The sequence below is a fragment of the Microcaecilia unicolor genome, chromosome 2, assembly GCF_901765095.1.
Source record: "Microcaecilia unicolor chromosome 2, aMicUni1.1, whole genome shotgun sequence".
In the NCBI taxonomy this organism is placed as follows: domain Eukaryota; kingdom Metazoa; phylum Chordata; class Amphibia; order Gymnophiona; family Siphonopidae; genus Microcaecilia; species Microcaecilia unicolor.
Window position 1 is genome coordinate 586,644,808 of NC_044032.1, and position 26,947 is coordinate 586,671,754.

A 26,947-nucleotide genomic window follows, 5' to 3' on the forward strand; every position below is an offset into this window, starting at 1 on the left:
GTCCCTGGAGCAGTTTTTAATGGGTGCAGTGCACTTCAGGCAGGCAGACCCAGGTCCATCCCCCCCACCTGTTACACTTGTGGTGCTAAGTGTTGAGCCCTCCAACCCCCCCCCCCCAAAACCCACTGTACCCACATGTAAGTGCCCCCCTTCACCCATAAGGGCTATGGTAATGGAGTAGAGGTGTGGGGAGTGGGTTTGGGGAGGATTTAGGGGGCTCAGCACCCAAGGTAAGGGAGCTATGCACCTGGGAGCTTTTTTGTATTTTTTATACATTTGTAGAAGTGCACCCTAGGGTGCCCTGGCATGTGAGGGGGACCAGTGCACTAAAAATGCTGGCTCCTCCCACGACCAAATGCCTTGGATTTCGCTGGGTTTGAGATGGCCGGCATTTTTTTTCCATTATTGCTGAAAAACAAAACTGGCGATCTCAAACCCAGCGAACTCTGGCATTTAGCCGGGCTAAACCGTATTATCGAAAAAAATATGGTTCCGGCCAGCTGTTGCGCCGCCGCCAAAATAGATCGCCAGCGATCTATTTCGTCGGCGTCGTTCGATTATGCTCCTCTTTGTATATTGGCACCCAAGTTAATACTAGGCCCTCATCATCCTAATCCTTTAGATTCAGGCAGATTCAGTGGCAAGAGCTACAAATAAATCAAGGTTTTAAATATAGCCTGCCCCATCATGATTTACAAACTTGTGAAGGTTAACATGCATGCTTATTAATATGATCTCATTATAAAAATATGAAACAAGACTGAAATGATTTGAGGGAATTGGTGCTTGACCAAAAAAAAAAAATCTGTATAGTAATTGCGTTTTCAATAATCTTACTCAGCAAACGTACATTTGAGAGATCACTGCTGATCCTGAGGATCTAGACTGGTTATTTTCAGTGCAGGACTACCTAAAGCTCATTTTAAGCTATCAGTTAAAAGACATATCAACAAAATGTTCATTTCATAGATATTTATGTATTTATTTCCAAATTTCTATTCCGCACAATCCTGCATTTTTGGCAGATTACTAAATTACATATACAGTAAGTCAGTACTGAAGATGACATGACCAGTACCTTTTTAATAAAAAAACAGCACCACGGGCCTTTAAAAATGGAACACAGTTCTTTAATGAAATGAGCCTTGACAAAAAGACCCGACACGGGCCGTGTTTCGGTGACTAGCACCTGCGTCAGGGGTCACAGTGATGACGTGGAAAACTTGGGGAATAACTCGAATATATTCCTCTACAATATATTATTCCTTACCCCACGTCTCATGTAGTAAAAGCTACAAAGCACCAAGGCACTTTTAAAGTGCCCTAGATGCAGCTGCCTGATGACTAGAATTAACAAGATATGGCCTCATAGTAGTCCAGAGAATTTACCCATTGACTCTTCTGACTTATCATTTAGATAGACAAGATCTGGAGGATTTCACATAAGAAAGGGGCAGAGATAATCTTTCAAGATGACCCTGATGTTATTAGTCATTGTGATAAGGTATCAGGAAAAGCTTACATCATGCTTAAATGCATAAGAAGTATCACCGGTTTTCAAAAGGGTTTGTAATGTGTTTTTATATAGATCACTATTAAGACTCTGCCTTGAGGACTCCATTCAGTTTTGGAGGCCACAATTCAGAGAATTGCTATCAAAATGGTATAGGGTGTGCAACAAACTGTCCACTGAAAACCCGAAGGAACTCACAGAAAGAAAGAAAGAAAGAAAGAAGGGAAAGGGTGGATATAAAGTAATTAAAACATTGAAATATTTTACAGGCTTTAAAAGTACAAGAAGGAAACCTTTTCTATATAAAATAGAAATTCAAAAACAAGTGGTTAAAGGGAGGAAGGCTCAGAAACAATATGAGGAAATACTTTCTTACTGAGGTAACAGTAACCACAATCATAGCAGAATATCATCATTATTGGTCAGTTACAGAAAGCAATAGTGACAGCAGTGGTGAGGAAAGAAGAACAAAATAAATTGGGGGTTCGGTGTTCAATCAGTTCTGCAAACCAATATGCTCAATTGTGTGTGAAACAATAATAAGTTTAAAAAGGGAAATTGAATAAAACAGAAGTACAGGCTCTGACCACCACAACACCACCTGCTAACTGATTAGCAGTGTTATGCAGTGTGCTAATATATGAACATAAGCATTGCTATACTGGGACACACTAAAGGTCCATCATGCCCAGTATCCTGTTTCCAACAGTGGCCAATCCAGGTCACAAGTACATTGCACAATCCCAGAACTGAAAAACAGATTTTATGTTGCTTTTCCTAGAATATGCAGTGGATTTTCCCAAGTTCTTCTTAATAATGGCTTACGGACTTTTCTTTTAGGAAATTAGCCAAACCTTTTTTAAACCCTGCTAAGCTAACTGCTTTTATCACATTCTCTGGCAATGAATTCCATTGAGTAAAGAAATATTTTCTCCGATTCATTTTAAATGTACTACTTAGTAGCTTCTTTGCGTGCCCTCTCGTCCTAGTATTTTTGGAAATAGTAAACAAGTGATTTTCATCTACCTGTTCCACTCCACTCAGTACTTTATACCTCTAGCATATATCACCCTCAGCCCTCTCTTCTCCGAGCTGAAGAATCCTAGCAACTTTAGCTTTTCCTCATTGGGAAGTCATCCCATCCCCTTTACCATTTTTGTTGCCCTTCTCTATACCTTTTCTAATCCCACTATATCTTTTTTGAGATGCAGTGACCAGAATTGCACACAGAATTCGAGGTACAGTCGCACCATGGAGCAATACAAAGGCATTGTAACATTCTCAGTTTTTTCCCATTCCTTTCTTAATAATTCCTAACATTCTATTTGTTTTCTTAGCCGCCACTGCACCCTGGTAGGTAGTCTAAGTCATCCCTGTGTGTACCTCAATGCATATAATAATTACAATTTCTGTAAGAACAGTAGGATTACATGTCCATAGATGCACTGTGGTAAATCCAGAACTAGCTACATTTCATTTGTTCTTTATAATATGGAACTATCTGGTAAATTTATTTCCCCTATCCTCTTTCTAGATACAATAAATGCTGTTCCTGTTTGAATAGAGTTTTATTTTTCAGTTTAAAAAAAATAGATTTGTAAAACAATTTCTCATGTCACTGGATTTTATGGCCCCACAATCAGGGGCATAGCCAGCTTTCTAATTTTGGGGGCACCTAGGGGTGGACTGGGGGGCAACACATTGCTCCCTTCTCCTTTCTCCCCCTCCCATGCGCATGCGACTACCTGCCAAACATACTTTTGCTAGAGGAGATAAAGACAGTGCCGCAGCTCTCCTCCTCCTCACACTGCTTCCTTATGGCAGATGTCAGCAAGTGCCTTCAGCCACTGATGCCAGCACTTCTTGTGCATTCTCAAGACGTTCAGGCATCAGCGACTGAAGGCATGCTGCCGACTTATGCCTAAAGGAAGTAGCACAAGAAGGAGGGGAGCAGTGGCACTGTATTTATTTGGCTGGTGAGGTTTCAGCAATCCTGCCAGCAAAGGTAAAGGGCTGTTGCAGTTCTGGAGGGGGCCCTGGGCCCAAAGTGGGGGGTCCAGGCCCCCAAGGCTCCCCCATGTCTACACCACTGCCTGCAATACTTTGACCCTTATTTTAGAAGCCCTATTTGTGATTTACACTTATTAATATAGGCATTTACTTATTCACATTGAATAAATATTAAAAACCCAAATGCAGAAAGCTGAGATTCATATAAGTAAATATTCAATACATGCACATGATGAGGTAGCAGGGTTTAGGTAGGACTAGGTTAGAACAAAAATACATATGTATTCCCCATTTCAGAAAGAGAATGCACATCTATGATCACCATAATCAGTGGATTTACAGCTGCTCCAGGGTACATATAGGATTTTTTTTAACTTACTCTTTTTAGACAGTGATCTAAAGGAGGGATTAAGAGAGGTCACCCCCTTCATCACCTACCACTCGATATTCAAAGTGATTTAAGTGGGCATGAGAGGCCGCTGCCCACTTAAATTTGCTCAGTAGACCAGTCACGTGTATTCAGCAACATTTAACTGGGCAGTGCCACTGAATATCGGATCTGACTGGCCATTTCAAAAGTGGGTAGGAGAAGGGAGTTCTTGAGGCGGAGTCTGGGAGGAGCCAGGAGCTTTGTGAGTGCTGACAATATTCACTGCCAGTGCCCACAGAGTTCAGTAACCGATTAGGACTCCATAAATAGCAGTCCCAATTTTAGTCACTTAGGGCCCCTTTTACTAAGCTACACAAGCATCTATGCGCACCCAACATGCGCCAAAGTGGAGTTACCGCCCGACTACCCCGTGGCTCTTGCGGTAATTTCATTTTTGACGCACGTCCGATACACGCGTCTGAAAATTATTTTTTATTTTCGGATGCGCATAACGGATATGCACCACATGGCATTTGACACCTATAGGTCATTACCGCCCAGATTCTTTACCGCTAGGTCAATGGCTAGCGCTAAGGTCTCAGACCCAAAATGGACGCGCGGCAATTTTGATTTTGCCACACGCCCATTTTCAGCGAAAAAGAGGCCTTTTCTTTAGACACGCTGAAAAATGGATTGACGCACACCCAAATCCCATGCCTACACTACTGGGAACCATTTGTTAGCGCGCCTTTGTAAAAGGACCCCTTAGTATGCAGGTGCCAGCACTGAATATCAGCCAGTAACCACATAGCTTCCGGGTAGCAGCCAACATTGTCACACATAATCCCTTCCCTCTCGCTTCCCCTTGATCAATTGTGACTCCCCCTCCCCTCCCCCCGAGATGGCCACCCATTGCAACAGCCCTAAGAAAGGCTTCTCCAGCATGGCTGCTTTCCTTCCCAGACCATCCTTCCCAGGGCCTTCCAATTACCTCTGGTAGTCCAGAGAGGGGACTTCCAGGCAAGTGCAAGCCCCACTCGCTCCTGCTCCAGAAACTACAAGACTTAAAGGCAGTACTACCACTAAATCTTTCTTGGGGCTGGTCCTGTGGGGGGACATCTTGGGGGGGAATCTTGGGATAGGCTCATATCAGGGAAGGTTATAGAGGTGGGTCACAATTGGCAGGGGATTCAGAAAGGAGGTGTCAGAATTTGATAGGGGGTAAAATAGAATGTCAGAAACACTTATGCGGATCTCGGCTGAATATTGTCCAGGACCTGTATAAGTGCTGGCGGCCAGCACTGCTTAAATTAACACTGTATATGCAGTGCTGGTGTGTGAACGTAGCCCAGCACTGAGTATCTGGGGCTAATTTAGTGCTTTTCCCCCAAACTCAATTGTGCTGAATGATTGCAGGCTCTGTACTTAATTGGGAGCATTTAGACATACAGGTTTCCAAAATGTTGCCTAGTTGCTTCCATTGATGTTTAAATGTTGAAAGTTGTAAAATGGTTGCCCCTGCTGCATGTGACCAGCACATACACATGCATTCTTGAATGTATTTTACAGAAGACTCTATATTGGCAGATCCTTTTCTAAAATAATATTGGAATTTGACATGTCCCCGCCTGGTCATTTCAACTCTGATTACTACAATCTATCTAAAATTAGGCTATTTGTGTGTTGTGTTGTACAGAATACTAGATTCAAATTTGTAATGAATTTGTTGCATATTTTCGGTTACAGTTGGATACACTATGAATGATCTCGTGTTTGAATGGCAAGAGCAAGGACCTGTGCAGATAGCTGATGGACTTACTTTGCCTCAATTTGTTTTGAAAGAAGAAAAAGATTTACGATACTGCACTAAACATTATAATACAGGTATGAACATTTGGAGTAATAACCTTGACAACAATTATATTACTTGTTCTGTTTCTTTTGTGGTTCTTACTAAGTAATGTTGTTGCTATTATATTAAGGGTTTGTATGTCAGTGGTGCAAGTGCAAATAAATAAATAAGAGAAAAAGAAAATATCGTATTTTTATTGACACTGCCAACAGTATAGCATCAGTTGTTGCAAGCCAGATTTTCAAACAATTTTCCACAGGAAAATAATAATGCATACCGGGCCAAATTCTATAAATGATGCCTTACAAATTGGCACCGAAAAACCACGCGGTCAGCGTGATACTATAAACTACACCTAAAGTTAGGCGTCGTTTATAGAATATGCTCAAGCACCGTTCTTGCGACTAAAATTTAGGCACACCCACTTAGGCCACCTAAAACCAGCCTAAATACCTGCACCTAACGTAGGTGCAGATTGGGTGTATTCTATAATAGTGCACATAGTTTTTTGAAATGCCCACAACCCACCCATTCCATGCCAATGGCCGCATCCCTTTTTGACAACTTGCATTTGAGTTTACAGGCACCGTGTTTTAGAATATGCCTAGAAAGTTGTGTGCGTAAATTCTCATTGGTTGTTAAGTACCAATTATAGGTGCTGATTGGCTTCTTAATCAATTAAGTTGTACACACAATTTGGCCATGCGGCCAAATTAGCATGTACAACCTAAGGTGCCATATATAGAATTTGGGAGACCATGTGCAAATATTATACACTTATCTTAAAGAGTGTACACTATTTAAATATAATGCCGGATTCTATAAGGCACACCCAGTGTTCTGCACTGAAATCTAAGCGTATTCCATAATAACATGCATAACTTAACTGACTTAACAAGATAATCAGTGTTGTTAACAGCAGCAAACAAGCAAAAATAAGCATTAATTGGCAATAATTAGAATTTACAAACACAACTAGATAAGCGTATTCCATAATGGAATGCACGTAAATTCAAATGCACGCAGTTCAAAAGGGGCACAGGCATAGATGGAGAAATGGGCATTTCATCGACGTTCCAAAATTTATGTGCGTTGTTATAGAATATGGCCCAGTGCATGTAAATCTACGCGCAGGGATTTACACCACGTTTTCGTTGGTGTAAATGAAGGTGCATAGTTTTAGGTACTGGGATATCAACTACGTGTATTCTTTGTACCGTGCCTAAATCTTATAGAATACACATAGGCGGAAATGTTTTCTGTGTGGATTTTTAAAGCACCATATATAGAATCTGGCCCATAATGCACACTCTTTCCTGATAATTCATGCAGGCATACATATGTGCGATGGTGGCAGATGTGTGATGGTTTGTGTATATGCATACTATGGGAAAATAGTGTGTATTATGTGCAAATAGGCCATTTGCAGGGTATCGTTCCTTATTCAAGTCAGGTTTTTTTTTTTGCCTTCTTCTTTAGTTCTCTAAATAGATGAACAGCTTCCCATACCTAGCTCCAATGCTATCCCCTACTTTTGCAACCATAGTAACATAGTACATGACAACAGATAAAGACCTGTATGGTCTATCCAGTCTGCCCAACAAGATAAACTCGTTTTACATGGTATGCGATACTTTATATGTATACCCGAGTTTGATTTGTCCTTGCCATTCTCAGGGCACAGACCGTAGAAGTCTGCCCAGCACTGTTCTTGTACTAAAAGTTTGTGTACTAAAAGGCGAAGCCCCTTAAAATTTACACTCTAGCCCATCCATATTTATCAGTCACGATCAGGACATAGACAGTAGAAGTCTGACCAGTCTGACAGCACTGCTTTTGCTTCCTAATTACCAGTGTTGCCACCCAACCAACTTTTGTAATAACCTAGTGGATCAATATTCAGAGGTAAATATCGAGACAGCTGCCACAGTTATCCATAGATTTCCCTTAGCCGCAGCTATGGAATATTCAGCAGCACTATTTGGATGTTCCTGCTCAATATCCTTACAGCAAAACAAACACAGGGTGGAAGAAAGCCAAGTCCAAGTGACCAGCCCACACAGCTCTTACTTCTGTGTGTGGGCTGGTCACTTGGACTTGGCTTTCTTCCACCCTGTGTTTGTTTTGCTTGCGGTATTGTGGAAGGAGTGGACCCTCCCTTTTTTCTCCAATATTCTTACAAGCCACCTTGGCACTATTCCTATAAAGGGTGGCATATGCATGGGTGGAGTATGGATAGTCTCAACAATTATCTGTTTACTAAGAGGGCATGATCCTTTTCTGTAGGGGTTCCTGTATTGTGCAATAGAAATCAAACAAAATAAAACATGGAAAAGAAAATAAGATGATACCTTTTTTATTGGACATAACTTAATACATTTCTGGCCCTTCTTCGTCAGATCGGAAATAAGCGAAGAAGTGCAACCTTCGAAAGCTAATCAAGAAATGTATTAAGTTATGTCCAATAAAAAAGGTATCATCTTATTTTCTTTTCCATGTTTTATTTTGTTTGATTTCTATTGATAACCTTAAGAGTGGACTAACACGGCTACCACACTCCTCTACTTAAGATGTATTGTGCAACAAATTGTAGGAGTTGCTTCAAGGATTCACACTTTTATTCAGAAGGCAACTGAAGAGTTATCTTTTTATTGAGATTTGAGATAGGAGGGTTAAACATGGTTAAAGGAGTATTGTTTTGAGCATTTGTTTGTGTGGTAATTTAATAGGCTAATTATTACATATGTTACATTGTAACCTGCCCCGAGACTGGTGTTTGGAGAGGGTGAACTGAATAAATATATAAATCAATACATACATACATACTTAAATAAAATCAAACCAAGCAGGTAAAATAATGAATGAATAAATACAGAAAGATAATACGGGGCTCCTTTTCAAAACAGAAAAACATCCAAAAAGAGGCACAAAGCCGGAGATGGACATTTTGCTTGCCAAAACATTCAAATTGATATTTTTGAAACCCGTTTTTAAGATGGTTTTCTATGCAGTTCAAATGCAGTGTATCCTAATCACAAGGGGGTGTGTAAGGGGTGGGATTTGGGTGTTTCGAAAACTTGGATGTTTTTTCTGCCATAAGGGAATGAAACAAAAACACCCAGGGCTAAAATGTAGACTGTTTGGTTATACCTTTTTCAATCACAATTAAGTCACAAAAAGATGCCCTAAATGACCAGATGATTAAGGCATGGCCCCCTTCCACCAATGAAATGTGGTACAAATACCCATGCCTAAACATATGCACAGAGCACCCATATTCTGTAATTATGTGTATAACTCAAAACCACACCCCTGTTCCACCCCAAATCGCACATGGCCCTCCCATTTCCATGTACTCTTTGTTAGGCAGAGATCCCATGCCTAACTTTATGTATGTAGGGCCCAAGTAAATCTAATTAGTACCTATAATTGCTTGTTAAAAGCCAATTATTGGCATTAATTAGCTTATTTGATTAAATAGTGCAAGCAAATTGGGATGCGCCTAAGTTTGTGCACACAATTTTTGGTGACTTTTATAGAATCATTGGGATAACCCCTAAGTATTCTATAACTTGTACATAAAACTCATAGGCATGCTTTCTGTTCACCCCCCACACCCACACTCCCAGAAGTTATGTGTGCCAGAAATTGCATGCACAGCTTCTAGAATAGCAACTAAGGTCAGCTGCACATGCAATGGCCAATTGGTTCCAATTAACACTAACTTAACTTAATAATTGCTATCAACCCCAGAGCAAGCAGTGGCTTCCCCCAAGTCTATCTCAAAGAATATGGACTTTTCCTCCAGGAACTTGTTCAAACCTTTTTAAACTCAGTTACGATAACCACTGTTACTACATCCTCCCACAGTGAGTTCCAGAGCTTAACTATTCTTTGAGTGAAAAATATTTCTTCCTATTTATTTTAAAAGTATTTCTATGTAATTTCATCTATGTTCCCTGGTCTTTGTACTTTATGAAAGAGTGATAAATGGATTCACTTCTACTCGTTCTACACTACTCAGGTTTTTGTATACCTTAATCATATCCCCCCTCGGTCATCTCTTTTCCAAGCTGAAGAGCCCTAACCTCTTTAGCCTTTCCTCATATGAGAGGAGTTTCATCCCCTTTATCATTTTGGTTGCTCTTCTTTGAACCTTTTCCAATTCTGCTATATCTTTTTTGAGATACAGTGACCATAATTGAATTTAATACTCAAGGTGAGGTCGCACCATGGAGCGATACAGAGACAGAAACCCAGTGCTTCCTGGTTCTGAGCTGAAAGGAGTGGAGGAGTGGCCTAGTGGTTAGGGTGGTGGACTTTGGTCCTGAGGAACTGAGTTCGATTCCCACTTCAGGCACAGGCAGCTCCTTGTGACTCTGGGCAAGTCAGTTAACCCTCCATTGCCCCATGTAAGCTGCATTGAGCCTGCCATGAGTGGGAAAGCGCAGGGTACAAATGTAACAAAAAAAAAAAAACCCCAAACAAACAAACATTGATTGACTACTCTTTCTCAGTTTGATATGACTGTAGTTTCAGTTAGGGTAGTCAAAGCAGACCCCATCACCTGACCACAGCTCTGCAACTCTTGTGCAAATACCAGAACTAGCATAGCAAAACATACTTCTTCCTCCCTGGGCTGTGGCCTTGTATAAACAACATACATACTTGTTTATACAAGGCCACAGCCCAGGGAGGAAGGAGATAAGCAGGCTTTCACACTCTCTTTCCACTTCATTAAAACAATGAGAGGAGTTTCCAAATGGAGAGCTTGTGGACTCAGAACTCCAAAGAAATGCTGTGGTCAGCAGACATCTTTGTGCTTTCTACAGGTCATAATTTTTTTGGGCCTACTTTATTCCAAAAAATCTATTTCAAGATTTCTACTAAGGATTTCCTTATTGTTGACTTTCCAATGATCAAAAATATTTGCATAATAATTCCCGAGCAAGTTTAACCCTTATGTATACCCAGAATTTGCTATTTTGTTGATGTGCAACCCTCTCTTAACATTTCCCTCTGTTTTGAAGAACAATTATTTGTATAATATTTTCTTATAAATTAGGACAATATATATTAGATAAAATAGTTTGGTTTTCTTTTTTGCAATTTCCAATATTTCATTGTTTCTGTGCTTCTGGCTTTTATTTTTTAGACTATTAGTTCATTGCATAGTGGGTGTTTAGCAAGTAGTAAAACATTTTTAATATGGGGGTCCATATTAAAACCATTTAGGTTAGCTTCAGGTGTTTGACATGATAAATCAAATTCAAAATTTGAGGCTGAGGATTGGTCATACAACTAGTTAACTAGCTAACACAAGGTGGGATTGGAGAAGTGCCAAGCCTGGGGTATTGTCTTCACTCAATCAGATAGCACTGATATTCGATTGAATACTAGCATTTCTGTTTAATGTTCTGATTGACCTGACCCAATGATTGTTTACACTGTATCAGCAGTTGTATTGTTTTGTCACTTTTATTGTGAAATGCTTTAAAAACTGAGCTGTTAAGTGTTATTTAAAGTTAATAAATCAAATCAAATCCAGTTGAAGATGAGGTAAGTCAGACTGCACAAATAGCAGGTCTAAGTTAACTTTAGCCTTCTATATACAGGAATGCTGACTTAACCAGCAGTTTCTGAATATGCAGTTAGAATTATCTTGATATCTTATCCAGTAAACTTTAACCAGACTTGTAACTCTTAATATTGATCTCTGTGTTTTCAGTCATAACTACAAATGCAGAATCGTTGGTTTGACAAAATAAACCTATTTCGAAAAAGTATAGTTCTTGTTCATTTCATAAATATACTCTGAATTTCCCCTTAGTCAAAAATGTTATTTATACTAAGACAAGATTGGGTAAGTGAATATTTCAGAGAATTTCTATATCAAGAAGAGCAGATGACATTGGGCTAGGCTACACTTGCAAGAGACCTCGTAGATCATACCCGCCTTATTTCTGTTTGTTTTTCTGAGAGTGGTGCCAAAAAGAAAAAAAGATATGAAGATGCACCCTGTATCCTGGCAATTGGCAACAGCCTGGCAGTTTCCCATTATGAGGGGAATTCTAGAAATGGCACTCAAAAATGGGCACCTGAAAAGATCAGTGATAATGCTATTCCATAAAGGATTCCCGCACCCAACTCGGCACAAAACGTATGCATGCTGAAATCTGGTGTAAATTCCCAGTGCCCAAGTTGGGTGCAAAGACCCATAATTCTGTAACAGTGCATACAACTTTTAGGGATGCCTCTGACACGACCAGGCCCCTCTCATGGCCATGACCCCTTTTGGGTTTCATGCTATGGGATTTAAACACCCAGCACTATTGAATAGAACACAGCCAGATGCATGCACAAATCCTAATTGGTGTTAATTAACATCAGCAATTGGTTCTTAGCATCCAGTTATTGATAGCTAACAACTCATTAGCCAATTAAGTTGCACATGCATCTCAGAAGCATGCCCAAATCTGGGCAGAATATATAGAATCCATGGATATGTAATTCACACAGTCTATATCTATTGTGGGTCTTAATAGTGCTGGAGCAAAAAATGGGCTCCAACTTCAAGGGTGATAGTGCTTAGCCCATTGGGCATGGTTAAAAAGTGAGGTGAAGGAAGCTGTTAGAGCTAAAAGAAAATCCTTCAGAAAAGGGAAGACGGATCCGACTGAAAATAATAAGAAACAGCAAAAGGAATGGCAAGTGAAATGCAAAGCGCTGATAAGGAAAGCAAAGAGAGACTTTGAAAAAAAGATTGAGATGGAATCAAAAACATATAGTAAAAATTTTTTAAAGTATATTAGAAGCAAGAAGCCGGCAAAAGAATCAGTTGGACAGCTAGATCAGTGTTTCCCAAGTCCAGTCCTGGAGTACCCTTTCCCAGTCCGGATTTTAGATATCCACAATGAATATACATGAACTTGATTTACATACATTGCCTCCATTGTACACAAATCTCTTTCATGCATATTCATTGTAGATATACTGAAAACCTGACTGGAAAAGGGTACTCCAGGCCGGATTTGGGAAACACTGCGCTAGATGATTGAGGGGTAAAAGGGACACTCAGGGAAGACATAATGGAGAGATTAAATTAATTTTTTTGCTATGTTCTTCAGTGAGGAATATTTGAGAGAGATATCAGTGCTATAAATGGTATTCAAAGCTGACGAGTCAGAGAAACTGAATCAAATCTCTGTAAACCTGGAAGATGCAATGGGGCAATTTGACAAATTGAAGAGTAGCAAATCAACTGGACCAGAAAGGTATTCATCCCAGAGTATTGATAGAATTGAAAAATGAACGTGTATAACTATTGTTAGTAATATGTAATTTATCTTTAAAATCAAGCACGGTACTGAAATATTGGAGGGTGGGCAATGTAATGCCGATTTTTTTTTAAAGGTTCGAGAGATGACCCTGGAAATTATAGACCAGTTAGGCTACCATCGGTGTCGGGCAAAATGGTAGAGACTATTATAAAGAACAAAATTGCAGAGCATTTTCAAAAGAATGGATTAATGAGACAAAGCCAACAAGTATTTAATGAAGGGAAATCTTGCTCAGGAGCTTAGCCCAGATTGGGTGGCAGAGCCGGTGGGTGGAGGCAGGGCTGGTGGTTGGGAGGCGGGAATAGTGCTGGGCAGATTTATATGGTCTGTGCCAGAGCCGGTGGTGGGAGGCGGGACTGGTGGTTGGGAGGCGGGGATAGTGCTGGGCAGACTTATACGGTCTGTGCCAGAGCTGGTGGTGGGAGGTGGGGCTGGTGGTTGGGAAGCGAGGATAGTGCTGGGCAGACTTATACGGTCTGTGCCCTGAAGAGGACAGGTATAAATCAAGGTAGGGTATACACAGAAAGTAGCACATATGAGTTTATCTTGTTGGGCAGACTGGATGGACCATGCAGGTCTTTTTCTGCCGTCATCTACTATGTTACTATCCAGCTTATAATTGAAAAAGAAAAACGCCTATATTGCGACCCAAATCGGGAGATAGACGTTTATCTCACAAAAACGAATAAAGCGGTATAATCGAAAGCCGAATTTGGACGTTTTCAACTGCACTCCGTCGCGGATGCAGACAAAGTTGATGGGGGCGTGTCAAAGGCGTGGTGATGGCGGAACTGGGGCGTGGTTATCGGCCGATCAGAGATAGGCACCTTTCGCCGATAATGGAAAAAAAATATGCATTTTTAGCGAGAATTTAGGGCACTTTTCCTGGACTCTGTTTTTCCGTGAATAGGGCCCCAAAAAGTGCCCTAAATGACCAGATGACCACTGGAGGGAGTCGGGGATGACCTCCCCTGACTCCCCCAGTGGTCACAAACCCCGTCCCACCACAAAAATATGCCGTTTCACAACTTTTTATGTTCACCCTCAAATGTCATACCCACCTCCCTGGCAGCAGTATGCAGGTCACTGGAGCAGTTATTAGGGGGTGCAGTGGACGTCAGGCAGGTAGACCCAGGCCCATCCCCCCCCACCTGTTACACTTGTGCTGGTAAATGGGAGCCCTCCACACCGCCCCCCAAACCCACTGTACCCACATGTAGGTGCCCCCCTTCACCCCTTAGGGCTATAGTAATGGTGTAGACTTGTGGGCAGTGGGTTTTGAGGGGGATTTGGGGGGCTCAACACCCAAGGGAAGGGTGCTATGCACCTGGGAGCTCTTTTACCTTTTTTTTTTTTTTTGTAAAAGTGCCCCCTAGGGTGCCCGGTTGGTGTCCTGGCATGTGAGGGGGACCAGTGCACTACGACTCCTGGCCCCTCCCACGAACAAATGCCTTGGATTTATTCGTTTTTGAGCTGGGCGCTTTCATTTTCCATTATCACTGAAAAACAAAAACGCCCAGCTCACAAATTGTCGAATAAAACATGGACGTCTATTTTTTTTCGAAAATACGGTTCGGTCCGCCCCTTCACGAACGCGTTCTCGGAGATAAACGCCCATGGAGATAGACGTTTCCGTTCGATTATGCCCCTCCACGTTATATTGCATTTCTTTGAAGGAGTGAACAAACGTGGATAAAGGCAAGCCAGTTGATACTGTGTATCTGGATTTTCAAAAGGCATTTGACAAAGTACTTCTTGAAAGACTCCAAATGAAATTGGAGAGTCATAGGATAGGAGGTAGTGTTTGATTGTGGATTAAAAACTGGTTAAAAGGTAGAAAACAGAGAGTAGGTTAAAAGGTCAGTATTCTCCATGGAGAAGATTAGATAGTGGGGTTTCACAAGGGTCTGTGCTGGGACCACTGCCTCTTAGCATATTTATAAATGATCTAGAGATGGGAATAACTAGTGAGGTAATTAAATTTGTTACATTTGTAGCCCGCGCTTTCCCACTCATGGCAGGCTCAATGCGGCTTACATGGGGCAATGGAGGGTTAAGTGACTTGCTCAGAGTCACAGGGAGCTGCCTGTGCCTGAAGTGGGAATCAAACTCAGTTCCCCAGGACCAAAGTCCACCACCCTAATCACTAGGCCACTCCATTACTCTCTTCAAAAATACTGGAACTAGGGGGCATGCAATGAAGCTGCAAAGTAGTAAATTTAAATCGAATCGGAGAAAATGTTTCTTCACTCAACATGCAGTTAAACTCTGGAATTCATTGCCAGAGAATGTGGTAAAGGTGGTTAGCTTAGCGTGGTTTAAAAAGGTTTGGACAGCTTTCTAAAGGAAAAGTCCATAGGCCATTATTAAAATGGAATTGAGGAAAATCCACTGCTTATTTCTGGGATAAGCAGCATAAGTACATAAGTAATGCCATACTGGGAAAAGACCAAGGGTCCATCGAGCCCAGCATCTTGTCCACGACAGCGGCCAATCCAGGCCAAGGGCACCTGGCAAGCTTCCCAAATGTACAAACATTCTATATATGTTATTCCTGGGATTTTGGATTTTTCCAAGTCCGTTTAGTAGCGGTTTATGGACTTGTCCTTTAGGAAACCGTCCAACCCCTTTTTAAACTCTGCTAAGCTAACCGCCTTCACCACATTTTCCGGCAATGAATTCCAGAGTTTAATTACACGTTGGGTGAAGAAAACTTTTCTCCGATTTGTTTTAAATTTACTACACTGTAGTTTAATCGCATGCCCCCTAGTCCTACTATTTTTGGAAAGCGTGAACAGATGCTTCACATCCACCTGTTCCACTCCACTCATTATTTTATATACCTCTATCATGTCTCCCCTCAGCCGTCTCTTCTCCAAGCTGAATAGCCCTAGCCTCCTTAATCTTTCTTCATAGGGAAGTCGTCCCATCCCCGCTATCATTTTAGTCGCCCTTCGCTGCACCTTTTCCAATTCTACTATATCTTTCTTGAGATGCAGCGACCAGAATTGAACACAATACTCAAGGTGCGGTCGCACCATGGAGCGATACAACGGCATTATAACATCCTCACACCTGTTTTCCATACCTTTCCTAATAATACCCAACATTCTATTCGCTTTCCTAGCCGCAGCAGCACACTGAGCAGAAGGTTTCAGTGTGTTATCGACGACGACACCCAGATCCCTTTCTTGGTCCGTAACTCCTAACGTGGAACCTATTGTACATTTTTGGGATCTTGCCAGTTAATTGTGACCTGATTGGCCACTGTTGGAAGCAGGATGCTGGCATGATAGACCTTTGGTCTGTCCCAGTATGGCAGTACTTATGTATTTATAGTTATGTAATGCAAGATTCCACATTAGGAGTCACCAACCAAAGAAACCAATGTGAATATACACAACTCCTCCACATGTATTCAGAACTGTCTTACAATATTTGCTTGTTATACAACTATCATGTTCTATCATTATCATGTTGCCCAAGATCTTTCTGCAACACTAAATGTATATTTTCTAATATATTACCACTATTCATTATTATTGTAAGCCACATTGAGCCTGCAAAGAGGTGGGAAAATGTGGGATACAAATGCAATAAATAAATAATAAAAAATAAAAAAACTGGAGTTGAAGTTGGGAATTGCAAATCAGTAAATAGAAGGTGTGACTCAGTGTGCATTAAAGACCAAGTATTGTCCAATTTTGAAAATTATAGCAGAGAATTGTCAAAGACACATCAAATTAGTCCAATAACAAGGTATCACCTACAACGTGTTTGTTGACCCTTATTTCCAAATGCAGTTTGTGACCTATTTGCCTGCTGAATTACACTGAGGTGTTGTTTCCTCAGACTCTATCCCCCGTCTGAAGTCCTATTAACTGCTGTACCAGGGTCCTTAGGACAGTGTTTTGGGGGACCTTCAGGTGATGGGTCTAGTCTAAATATCTCTAGATGGAGGGAACAGCTTCTGAAACTACTAATACAGTGATATCTTTAGTCATATACCTTAGAATGTAATAAGATCTGAGTACTTAAGATGTTCTTCAAGTTTAAGAGTGCAAAATTAATTGGGACAACCATTTCAGTTTTCATTGTGTTATCTAAGGCCTCTCAAGGGAGATGTAAGTATTTTCTGGCCAAGAGGCAAAATATTGCTCCCTTAGGAGCTGTCTTTTTCCTATGTTTCTTGCTTTTGTGGTGTGAAAGTGTAGAAGATGAAGGAGGTCATTTTAAAAACATTTTGATGTTTAAACAGTGGCATGGGCATGTCCAGATTACATACACATCCAAATAGCAATTATAGAAAGAATAGCGACTTTCTATAATTTTGAATTTGGGTCATCAACAGAGTGGGGAGTGTCTAGGGATTGTTCCTATACCTCCACTAATCTATCAGGGACACCATTGGTATGAACAGGACTGAGAGTAGGAGTAGGTGATGATACTCATCTTGGAGATGGGGGATGATTGAGGATGGTCATCAAAGCATGGGACATGGGTAAGGATGCTTTATTAGGAGAGGATCATTTTTTAAAGCTTTGCACCACTGTAATTGCATGCAGATAGTGTTCATTCACTTACTGTGTTATCTGCCAATGCATTTAACATGATATAAATGTCTGTCCTGTGTGGTAACTGTTGGTCAAATGGTTGCCAGGAAATTGGCTCGTGCTAATATTAAAACTAGCGTGCGCCTATTTATGGCCTGAGCACTTACTGCCACCCATTGACCTAGTGGTAAGGGCTCACACGTTACCCACATGGTAACCATGCAACATACGCCAACATGAGCATGCTGCCAGTTACTGCTGGGAATGCCCCTGTGGTAGAAAATAGAAAGTTATTTTCTTCTGCAGGATTCGGCATGCACCAGAATCGGAATTAGTGCCGGTCACATGTGCTACCTCGGCAATAGTGCTGATTGGGTGCATGCTACCCACGCGTTAGCCCTCCTGCACCTTTGTAAAAGGGCCCCTAAGTGATATATTTGACAGGTAATTCAATACTGAGAATACTTGCTAGTAAAACAAATGTTCTTGATAATTGAGTTTGCTTCCTGTTGTGCTTCTTTTTCCCATTTCTAGGAAAGTTTACTTGTATAGAGGTCCGATTCCATCTTGAAAGGCAGATGGGTTACTATCTAATTCAGATGTATATACCCAGTCTACTGATTGTCATTCTGTCTTGGGTGTCATTCTGGATCAATATGGATGCAGCTCCAGCCAGAGTTGCTTTAGGTATAACAACTGTATTGACCATGACAACCCAAAGTTCAGGTTCACGAGCATCACTTCCGAAGGTAGGAAGAAAAATGTTTCTAAATGTTATGAATTTTACTTTTAATTAGAGTGATGAAGTAATGTTGCTGATATGGATTGAACCAGTCTCTACCTACAGGTCAATAATGTGGTTAAAAAGATAGGTATCTAAACAGATCAATTATTGCAGTTAATTGGCAATAATTTGGATTTGCGCCTGCATCTGCCTGTGCGCTGTTCTATAATATGGGGCAGTGGCGTAGCTACGTGGGGCCTGAGGGGGCCGGGGCCCCCGCAGATTCACCCCAGGACCCCCCTCCCGGCGAACCCGCCCCCGCCGCCGCCTACCTTTACTTTTGCTGGCGGGGGATCCCACTCCCCGCCAGCCGACGTCTTCTCAGTCCTTCCTGCTCTTCAATTTGTTTGCTGACGTCCTGCACACGTAAAATGTCGGCGGTGGGGGGGCGGCACCGGGGGGAGGGCTAAAATGTGCCCCCTCCCCCGGGCTCTGGACCCCTCACCCACGGAAGGCTGGCTACGCCCCTGATATGGGGGTGCCTAAATCCCCTAGTGTACAACTCAAAATGGGGGTGTGGCCAGGGGAGGAGTAGGGGCATTTTGAAAAATTGCGCACGGTTTTATAGAATAGCGCCATTTTTGCATCTAAATGCCACGAGTTGGGTGCCGGCATTTATACCAGGTTTCAGCTGATGTAAATACTGATGTGCAATTTTAGACATGGGAATCAGCGCTAAGCCCTATTCTTTAAAGGGTGCTCAATCCAGAGCATCCTTTATAGAACAGTGTTGAGCACCAATTTCTTTTGACACTGATTTCTGAGTGCCATTTACTGAATCTGGCTCTAAGGGGGCAATTCTATAAAAGTCATACAAATGTGGTTGTTAAAATGCAGGGCACTGAGCACAAATTCTATAATGGCATCTGGGCACCCAGATTCCATTATAAAATACAGCATAACTTGGATCATTTTACTATACTGTGTTAAGCAGCTAATGTAGTATTATCAGCATGGCAGACAGTAGCCCAGGCTCGTGCTAATGGCTACTGTGCTAAAACATTACAAATGCCACATTAGCTGCTTAATGTGAGAGTGGGCTAGGTCTGGGCATGACAGGGGTGGGAAGAGTTGTAGCTGGCTTGAATTTTAGGGTGAATTTATCCCTCCTCCCAAACACCAATGGGCCAGCCACCCATTTTAGTGGGAAATAAATCACCCGAGGCTATGTGCAGTTGAGAAAGCAATTCAAATCTTTTATTAGTAACTTACCAAATACAGATACAATTGGTAATTGCTTTGGGGAAAACGGTTGTTATACAAAGGTATTCGCAATCCAGATCTCCCTAGAAGTAGGAAATACAATCACTCTTATACCTTCATGGTGGCAACAAATTATTCATAGGTAATACGACAATAAACACACTTATTGGCTATGATAATATCATGGTTAGCACTTATTGTATATATGATAATAAGTTGGTTAGTACTCAGAAAGACTAATAATAATCTTACCTAGAAATGCTAATAATAATATTGGTTCTTCTAGGAATACAAAGTCACCTTCCTTTGGAGGTATCAGGTTCTGTAACTGCAGAACATCTGTGATCACTATGATGTTGCACTATGTTAATCTGTCTGTCTACCTACGCCCGTTCCTCATTGTAGCTTGCACTTAGGTTTCTCAACTGATCCTGTGGCTTGGTACTGATCTGAAGCTCAGGCCAGTATTATACAAACTTAGGGCCTGTCAGCTTTTAGGAGGACTTGAGCCCTGAACCAAAGTAAAGACAATGGTTCATGATATACAGACTGTGACAGGTCTTTACTATGAACTAGTCATCCTGACTGCTGATAGGGCAGCTGAACTTACCATCACCGTGAGGAGGCTGTAATTGCAGCTGTGCTACCTAGATGTCCAGTACTGCAGCCCCAGACACTCCTGATTCCCTCACCAACATCACAACAACCTTTCCATACCCCCTTCTCACATCACAACACTCTTTTGATCCCCCCTACATCACAACACCTTTCCCATCTCCCCATAACAGCACCCTTCAGATTCTTCTGACATCACAACACCCTTCTTCTAATACCCCCAATATTGAATCCTACCCCTTCAGACCCCTACCCTCCACCATCCCTCCTAGGGACTTACCTGGGGCTCAGTGGTGAATCAGGGGCATCCCAGGCTACAGTAGTCATTCTCTGTTGCCACATGGGTCAGTGTCATCCTCACAATGGCACTGGTGACCACCTAGGAGCTTTCTCATGGTGCTACCAAGGGATCAGCAGTCAACCCACTGTACTGGTATTATAGTCTAAAATTTGAACTATCTTTTAAGGAAACATCATTTAATCCCAATTTCCCTATATTTTGTAACAAAACAAAAAAAAAATTTTTCAACTGTCTCAATGACTTGTAACATAACATCTAGACTTGTATCCCACTCATGCATTTCAGCTCTAAGTGGTTCACAGAAAAAAAAAAAACCTACAAACAAAAAACCAGAAGAATCCTCTGGGACTAACAAAAGACTAAACATTTAAAAAGGACTAATTACAGAGAAAAATTATGTCATTTTGAAATACAAATCTCTGAAATTAAAATATCTTAACCTTTCCTATGAATGATAAGTAGGATTGAGAAAATAAAAATTTTCCACTAAAATCCTTTGAATTTCTAGAAGCTTGAAATGACTAAGGGGCCCTTTTACAAAGGCATGATGAAAAATGGCCTGCGGTAGTGTAGAAGTGTGTTTTGGGTGTGAGCAGAATCATTTTTCAGCACACCTGTAAAAAATGCCTTTGTTTTTATTTTTGCCGAAAATGGACATGCGGCAAAATGAAAATTGCCACACGTCCATTTTGGGTCTGAGACCTTACCGCCAGTCATTGACCTAGCGGTAAGGTCTCACACGGTAACCAGGCAGTAATGGTCTACGCAGATGATAAAGGTGAGCTCCCCACCCTGTAAGGGAAGCATCTGTCATGAAGGTGAGGTCCGGAGTGGGGAATTGAAATGGAGCCTCTTGTTGTAGATAATATGGAGTTGTTCCACCAATGAAGCACCTGTTTAATCTGTGAGGTGATGAGTATATTTTGAAAAACAGGTTGAAAACCTTGGGACCACTGAAACTTTAGCTCCCAATGAACTAGTCTCTTATGAACCTTTGAGATGGAGATTACTGAGGTGAGGCCACCGTGAGGCCTAAGAGCCTGTGGAAATCCTTGCTGTGCATCTTTCAGAGGCAAAAAACTGCTGCACTGAACACTGGATGGTGTTTGAATGATCCTGTGGTAGAAATTCTTTCCATTGTACAGTGTCTATTTGTTCTCCTATGAATAAGAAACATAAAAACATGATGGCAGATAAGTGCCAAATGGCCCATCCAGTCTGTTCATCCTCAGTAACCACTAACTCCTCCTTTTCCTAAGGGATTCCACGTGCCTGTCCCACACTTTATTAAATTCTGACACAGTCTTTGTCTCCACGATCTCTACCAGGAGGCTATTCCACACATCCATCACCCTTTCAATGAAAGAGTATTTTCTTAGATTCTTCCTAAACCTATTTCCTCTTTGTCCTATGCCCTCTCATTCCAGAGTTTTCTTTCATTTGAAAAAGGTTCTCCTCCTGTACATCAGTGGCGTAGCCACAGGTAGGCCTGGGTGGGCCGGGGCCCACCCATTTAGGGCTCAGGCCCACCCATCAGTAGCACATGTTTAGTAGTAGCTGGTGGGAATCCCAAGCTCTGCCAGCTAAAGACTTCCCCTGATGGTAACGAAAACACTACTCTCCATGATACTGGCACCTGCACATGCTCAGTTTTCAGCATATGCCTGCTGCAGATGGCCAAGGTGGAAAGAAGTGTTTTCCCACCAGCTGAGATATTTTTTTCGTGGTGGTGGGGGAGGGAGAACACTTAGTTCCTACCCACTTCTTGCTCAGGCCCACCCAAAATCTGTTGTCTAGCTATGCCCCTGCTGTACATTAACGCCACTGAGGTATTTAAACGTCTCTATCATATCCCCTCTCTCCCGCTTCTCTTCCAGTATATACATGTTGAGGTTCATAAACTTGTCCTCATATGTTTTATGACTGAGACCGCTTACCAATTTAGTAGGCGCCCTCTGGACATACCCCATCCTGTTATATGTTTCTGTAGATGCGGTCTCCAGAGCTGCACACAGTACTCCAAATGGGGCCTCACCAGAGACTTATACAAGGGCACTATCACCTCCTTTTTCCTGCTGGTCATCCCTATCTTTATGCACCCAAGCATCTTTCTGGTTTTGACCATTGCCTTTTCTACCTGTTTGACTACTTTAAGGTCATTAGACACAATCACCCCCAAGTCTCATTCTTCTTCTATATACAAAAGCACTTCACCCCTATATTATATTGTCTAATGGTCTGAGTGGAGTGTGGCCTGGGTTTTTCTTTGTTTATGATGAAGCCTAGGATGGAAAGAATGTTGACTGAACTCAAAAGGGATTTTAATAATTTCTGTTTTGAGGATGCAGAGATTAGCCAATCATCTAAGTACAGGAAGACTCCAGATGTCCTGAGGTGTGCTTCCACCACTGAAAGGCACTTGGAAAAAAATTCTGGGCACTGAGATCAGGCCAAATGGCAGTTCTTTGTATTGGTAGTGTGTTGGACCAAAGTGAAAGCAACGGTATCTCCAATGATCTGGATGTATAAGAATGTGCATATAGCCATTCTTGAGGTCTGGAGATGCAAGCCAGTTTTTGCAGTCTATTAGAGGTAGAATAGACTGCAGGGAGTATGTCCTGAACTTTTCCTTCAATATAAAATGATTCAATTGCCTCATATCTAGAATGGTACAAATACCTTATGACTTTTTCGTAATTAGAAAATAGTGGGAATAGAATCCTTGATTGTGCTGATGAAGAGGTACATCCTAGATAGCATCAGTATGAAGAAGGTTCTGAATCTCTTCCTGTAAGATAGGGCACTGGTTTGTAGACCATGGGGCTCATTTTCAAAGCACTTAGCCTCCCAAAGTGCTTTGAAAATATGCCTCCATATGTCCTTGGGTAAAGAGGAATTTGGTGGTAGTTTGATGAAATTTAGTTTGTAACCCTAGGAAATTATTTTAATACCCAGTTGTCCATAGTGATTTTTTGCCATGCTTTGTAAAAGAAGTGAAGGTGACCCATTACCAGATAATTGTCAAAAAATAGGCAAATTCTTGTTCGTTGGTAGAAGACTGAGGCTTATGCTCTCATGGCCTTTGTCTTTGGAAGGTAGCCTGAGGAGAATTATAAGATTGAGGAGGTCTAGAGTAAGGCTGATATCTCCATATATAATAAGACTAGGGGTATAACTGAGATGGATAATATCTGTGATGAAAAGAGGAGGATGACCTCCTATAGGATGTAGATAAATCTAAGGAAGGAACACTCAGTTCTTTAATGATAGTACTATCCTCCTTACCTTGAGAAACCATATCCTTTATTTTGTCCCCAAATAAATTGTCACCTTGACATGGGGCATTGCCTAGGCAGTCATGCAACTCATCATGTAGACCAGAAGCATGCAACCAGTCTTTCGTGCTGATATTGAAACTTCACCAATTTGTGAGACAGTATCGTACATGTCATATGTATTTTTACACATGACATGTATTCATTCTTCTCTATTATTAAGATGTTCAGAGAGATATCCTGTAGATAAAAATCTAGTGTTTTATTTAATTGAGAGTGCTGATATTGAAGAATTTGTAACTGATGAGCTGATATTCTTTGAGCTAACATAGCCTCTGAGTAAACTTTCCTGCCAACTGTATCCAAACTTTGGGGGTCTTTACCAGGATGATAGTGAATTGTTGATGACCTGCTAGTTTTAATCTTCTTTAATACTGCCTTTAAACAGTGAAATGATGTGGCAACTGATGCTTGTCATATCCTGGAGCTGACTGGACTTTATACTTGGCATCAAGATGTTTAGATATAGGTTGGCTAGAATGCAGCGTTTGTCAAATCTTAGCCTAAAGACCTTGTAGAACTGAATGAACAGAAACTGAAACTGTGCCCTTGGAAGCATCAAGGGTTTCATAATCACTTTAAAATCCTTGTGATAAGTGAAGCCATCTTGAGATACTAAAGCAAGATCTTTTAGGATTCTTTGTATAAATTTAAATAATTGGTGTCCATGAGAGATACATCTTGCAGTGTCAAAGTGGTGAGATCTTGAAAATGTGAATTTGAGGACATGGAAGGAACTGCTTCTGGGGAATTGTCAGGAAGAGGAATAACTTCTTCATCAGAAGAGTAGACTATAAAATGATTAGGAGAGTCCTGCCACTGGGGAGGAGGCAAACATGGAAGGAGAGTTGGAGCTGGAGACTGAATATGAGCCCCAATGAGCTTATTTGGTACTACACGTAGAGCTAATAGCAACTGATGAGGTTTTAGTGAAGGCTGTTGTAATATTTTCTGAAAAAGCTCGACTATAAGCAGTGCTGCATCTTGTGTGATTTGTGCAGTTAAGGCAGGTGTATTTGGTGTAGCGAACAAAAAAGAAAAAAGCCCCTATGTGCAGACAAACACCACAGGGGCGTAGCTATGGGTGGGCCTGGGTGCACCCAGGCCCACCCAATTTCAGCTCAGGCCCGCCCACCCAAGTGCCCAGCCTAGTGACCACCGCAGAAACAGCACCTGCTCGCTCTGGCTCAGCTGAGCTGATCTCTCCAGGGCAGGCTCCAGCCCGATTTCAGCCTGCCCACTCAAGCGGCAAGCGCAAATACTGCAGCAGCGTATTACGTTGCCTGGGCTTAGACTGGGGGGGGGGGCGACGACGACGATGACTTACCCGAAGTCACTTCGGCGAACTGGCGGGTGGGGCGCCAGTAGTAAAAGCAGCAAGCAGGCACGCTCGTCTCCATCCGCTTCCTTGCCCTCCCTGCGTCCCGCCTTCCTCTGATGTCATTTCCTTTCGGGCAGGCGGGACACTGAGAGGGCAGGGAAGCGGACGGAGACAAGCGTGCCTGCTTGCTGCTTTTACAACCTCCGCTCGCTCACCTGCCTGTTCGCCGCTGGAGTGGAAGTGCTGGCTCCTATCTAGCCCACTGTAAGGAAGGAAGCCATTTGGTAAACCTCTGTTTCCACTCCCCCGCGCAGCCATCGCCGTTCACTCAAAACACAGCAAACCTGTGAGCTGCTGCGTCCACGTTGCCATTCTTTATTGTTGGTCTGTCTTGGGGGAGAAGCTGGATAGAATGAGCCTCAGCCTGGCCCTGCCCTATGGAAACGTGGGAACTGGAAAGGTTCGAGTCCGAGATCATTCGAGTCGAGAATTGAGTTCCTGCCAGCCCAGCCCAGCAGGTAATAAAATGGTGAATGCTTTTTTTTTTTTTTAGTCAATCAGGGGACTTATATCTGTTTGGCTTTTAAAATGGGACATATATTGCTGTTGTATATATTCACTGCTACCTTTTTAAAGGTATTGTTATTCATATTTCTGTGTTCAGAATTGGTGGTGTTAAGGTTTGCTATATAGGCTCTAAGAAGCATCATAAGATTTTGTGTTACTTCACAAAGAATCTGGCAGGGAAGTGATTTTGACAATGTTGCTATTACTGAGGTCCTACCATAATTTTAATACACTTTCTTTTCAATGGAAAACTGTAAGAGAAAACATCTTAGCTGTGGACTATGATAGATCTGCTAAATATTTTTAGGCCAATTTGCCATTTTTATCTAAAGTTTTAGACTTGCTGACCTGAACATGTATACTCTGGAGGAAAGGAGAAACAGGGGTGATATGATACAGACGTTCAAATACTTGAAAGGTATTAATCCGCAAACGAACCTTTTCCAGAGATGCGAAGGCGGTAGAACGAGAGGACATGAAATGAGATTGAAGGGGGGCAGACTCAAGAAAAATGTCAGGAAGTATTTTTTCACGGAGAGAGTAGTGGATGCTTGGAATGCCCTCCCGCGGGAGGTGGTGGAAATGAAAACGGTAATGGAATTCAAACATGCTTGGGATAAACATAAAGGAATCCTGTTCAGAAGGAATGGATCCTAAGGAGCTTAGCCGAGATTGGGTGGCAGAGCCGGTGGCGGGAGGCGGGGATGGTGCTGGGCAGACTTATACAGTCTATGCCAGAGCCGGTGGTGGGAGGCGGGACTGGTGGTTGGGAGGTGGGGATGGTACTGGGCAGACTTATACGGTCTGTGCCAGAACCGGTGGTGGGAGGCGGGGCTGGTGGTTGGGAGGCGGGGATAGTGCTGGGCAGACTTATACGGTCTGTACCCTGAAAAGGGCAGGTACAAATCAAGGTAGGTATACACAAAAAGTAAGCACATATGAGTTTATCTTGTTGGGCAGACTGGATAGACCGTGCAGGTCTTTTTCTGCCGTCATCTACTATGTTACTATCCTGCTTATAATCGAACGAGAAAAACGCCCAAGTTCCGACCTAAATCGGGAGATGGGCGTTTTTCTCACAAAACAAATAAAGCGGTATAATCGAAAGCCGAACTTTGGACGCTTTCAACTGCACTCCGTCGCGGATGCGGACAAAGTTGACGGGGGCGTGTCGGAGGCGTGG

General features: G+C 42.0%; 1 protein-coding gene across 3 annotated transcripts in view; it reads left to right on the top strand.

The window, feature by feature from the left end:
* The window catches only part of GLRA3 (glycine receptor alpha 3), a 114,481-nt gene that overhangs the window by 56,413 nt on the left and 31,121 nt on the right, over positions 1 to 26,947 (top strand). For all 3 annotated transcript variants that reach the window (XM_030192667.1, XM_030192666.1, XM_030192665.1), the window contains exons 5-6: positions 5,640 to 5,777; positions 18,173 to 18,387. In XM_030192667.1, the coding sequence (XP_030048527.1) occupies positions 5,640 to 5,777; positions 18,173 to 18,387 (353 nt within the window). The remainder of the gene's footprint in view (positions 1 to 5,639; positions 5,778 to 18,172; positions 18,388 to 26,947) is intronic.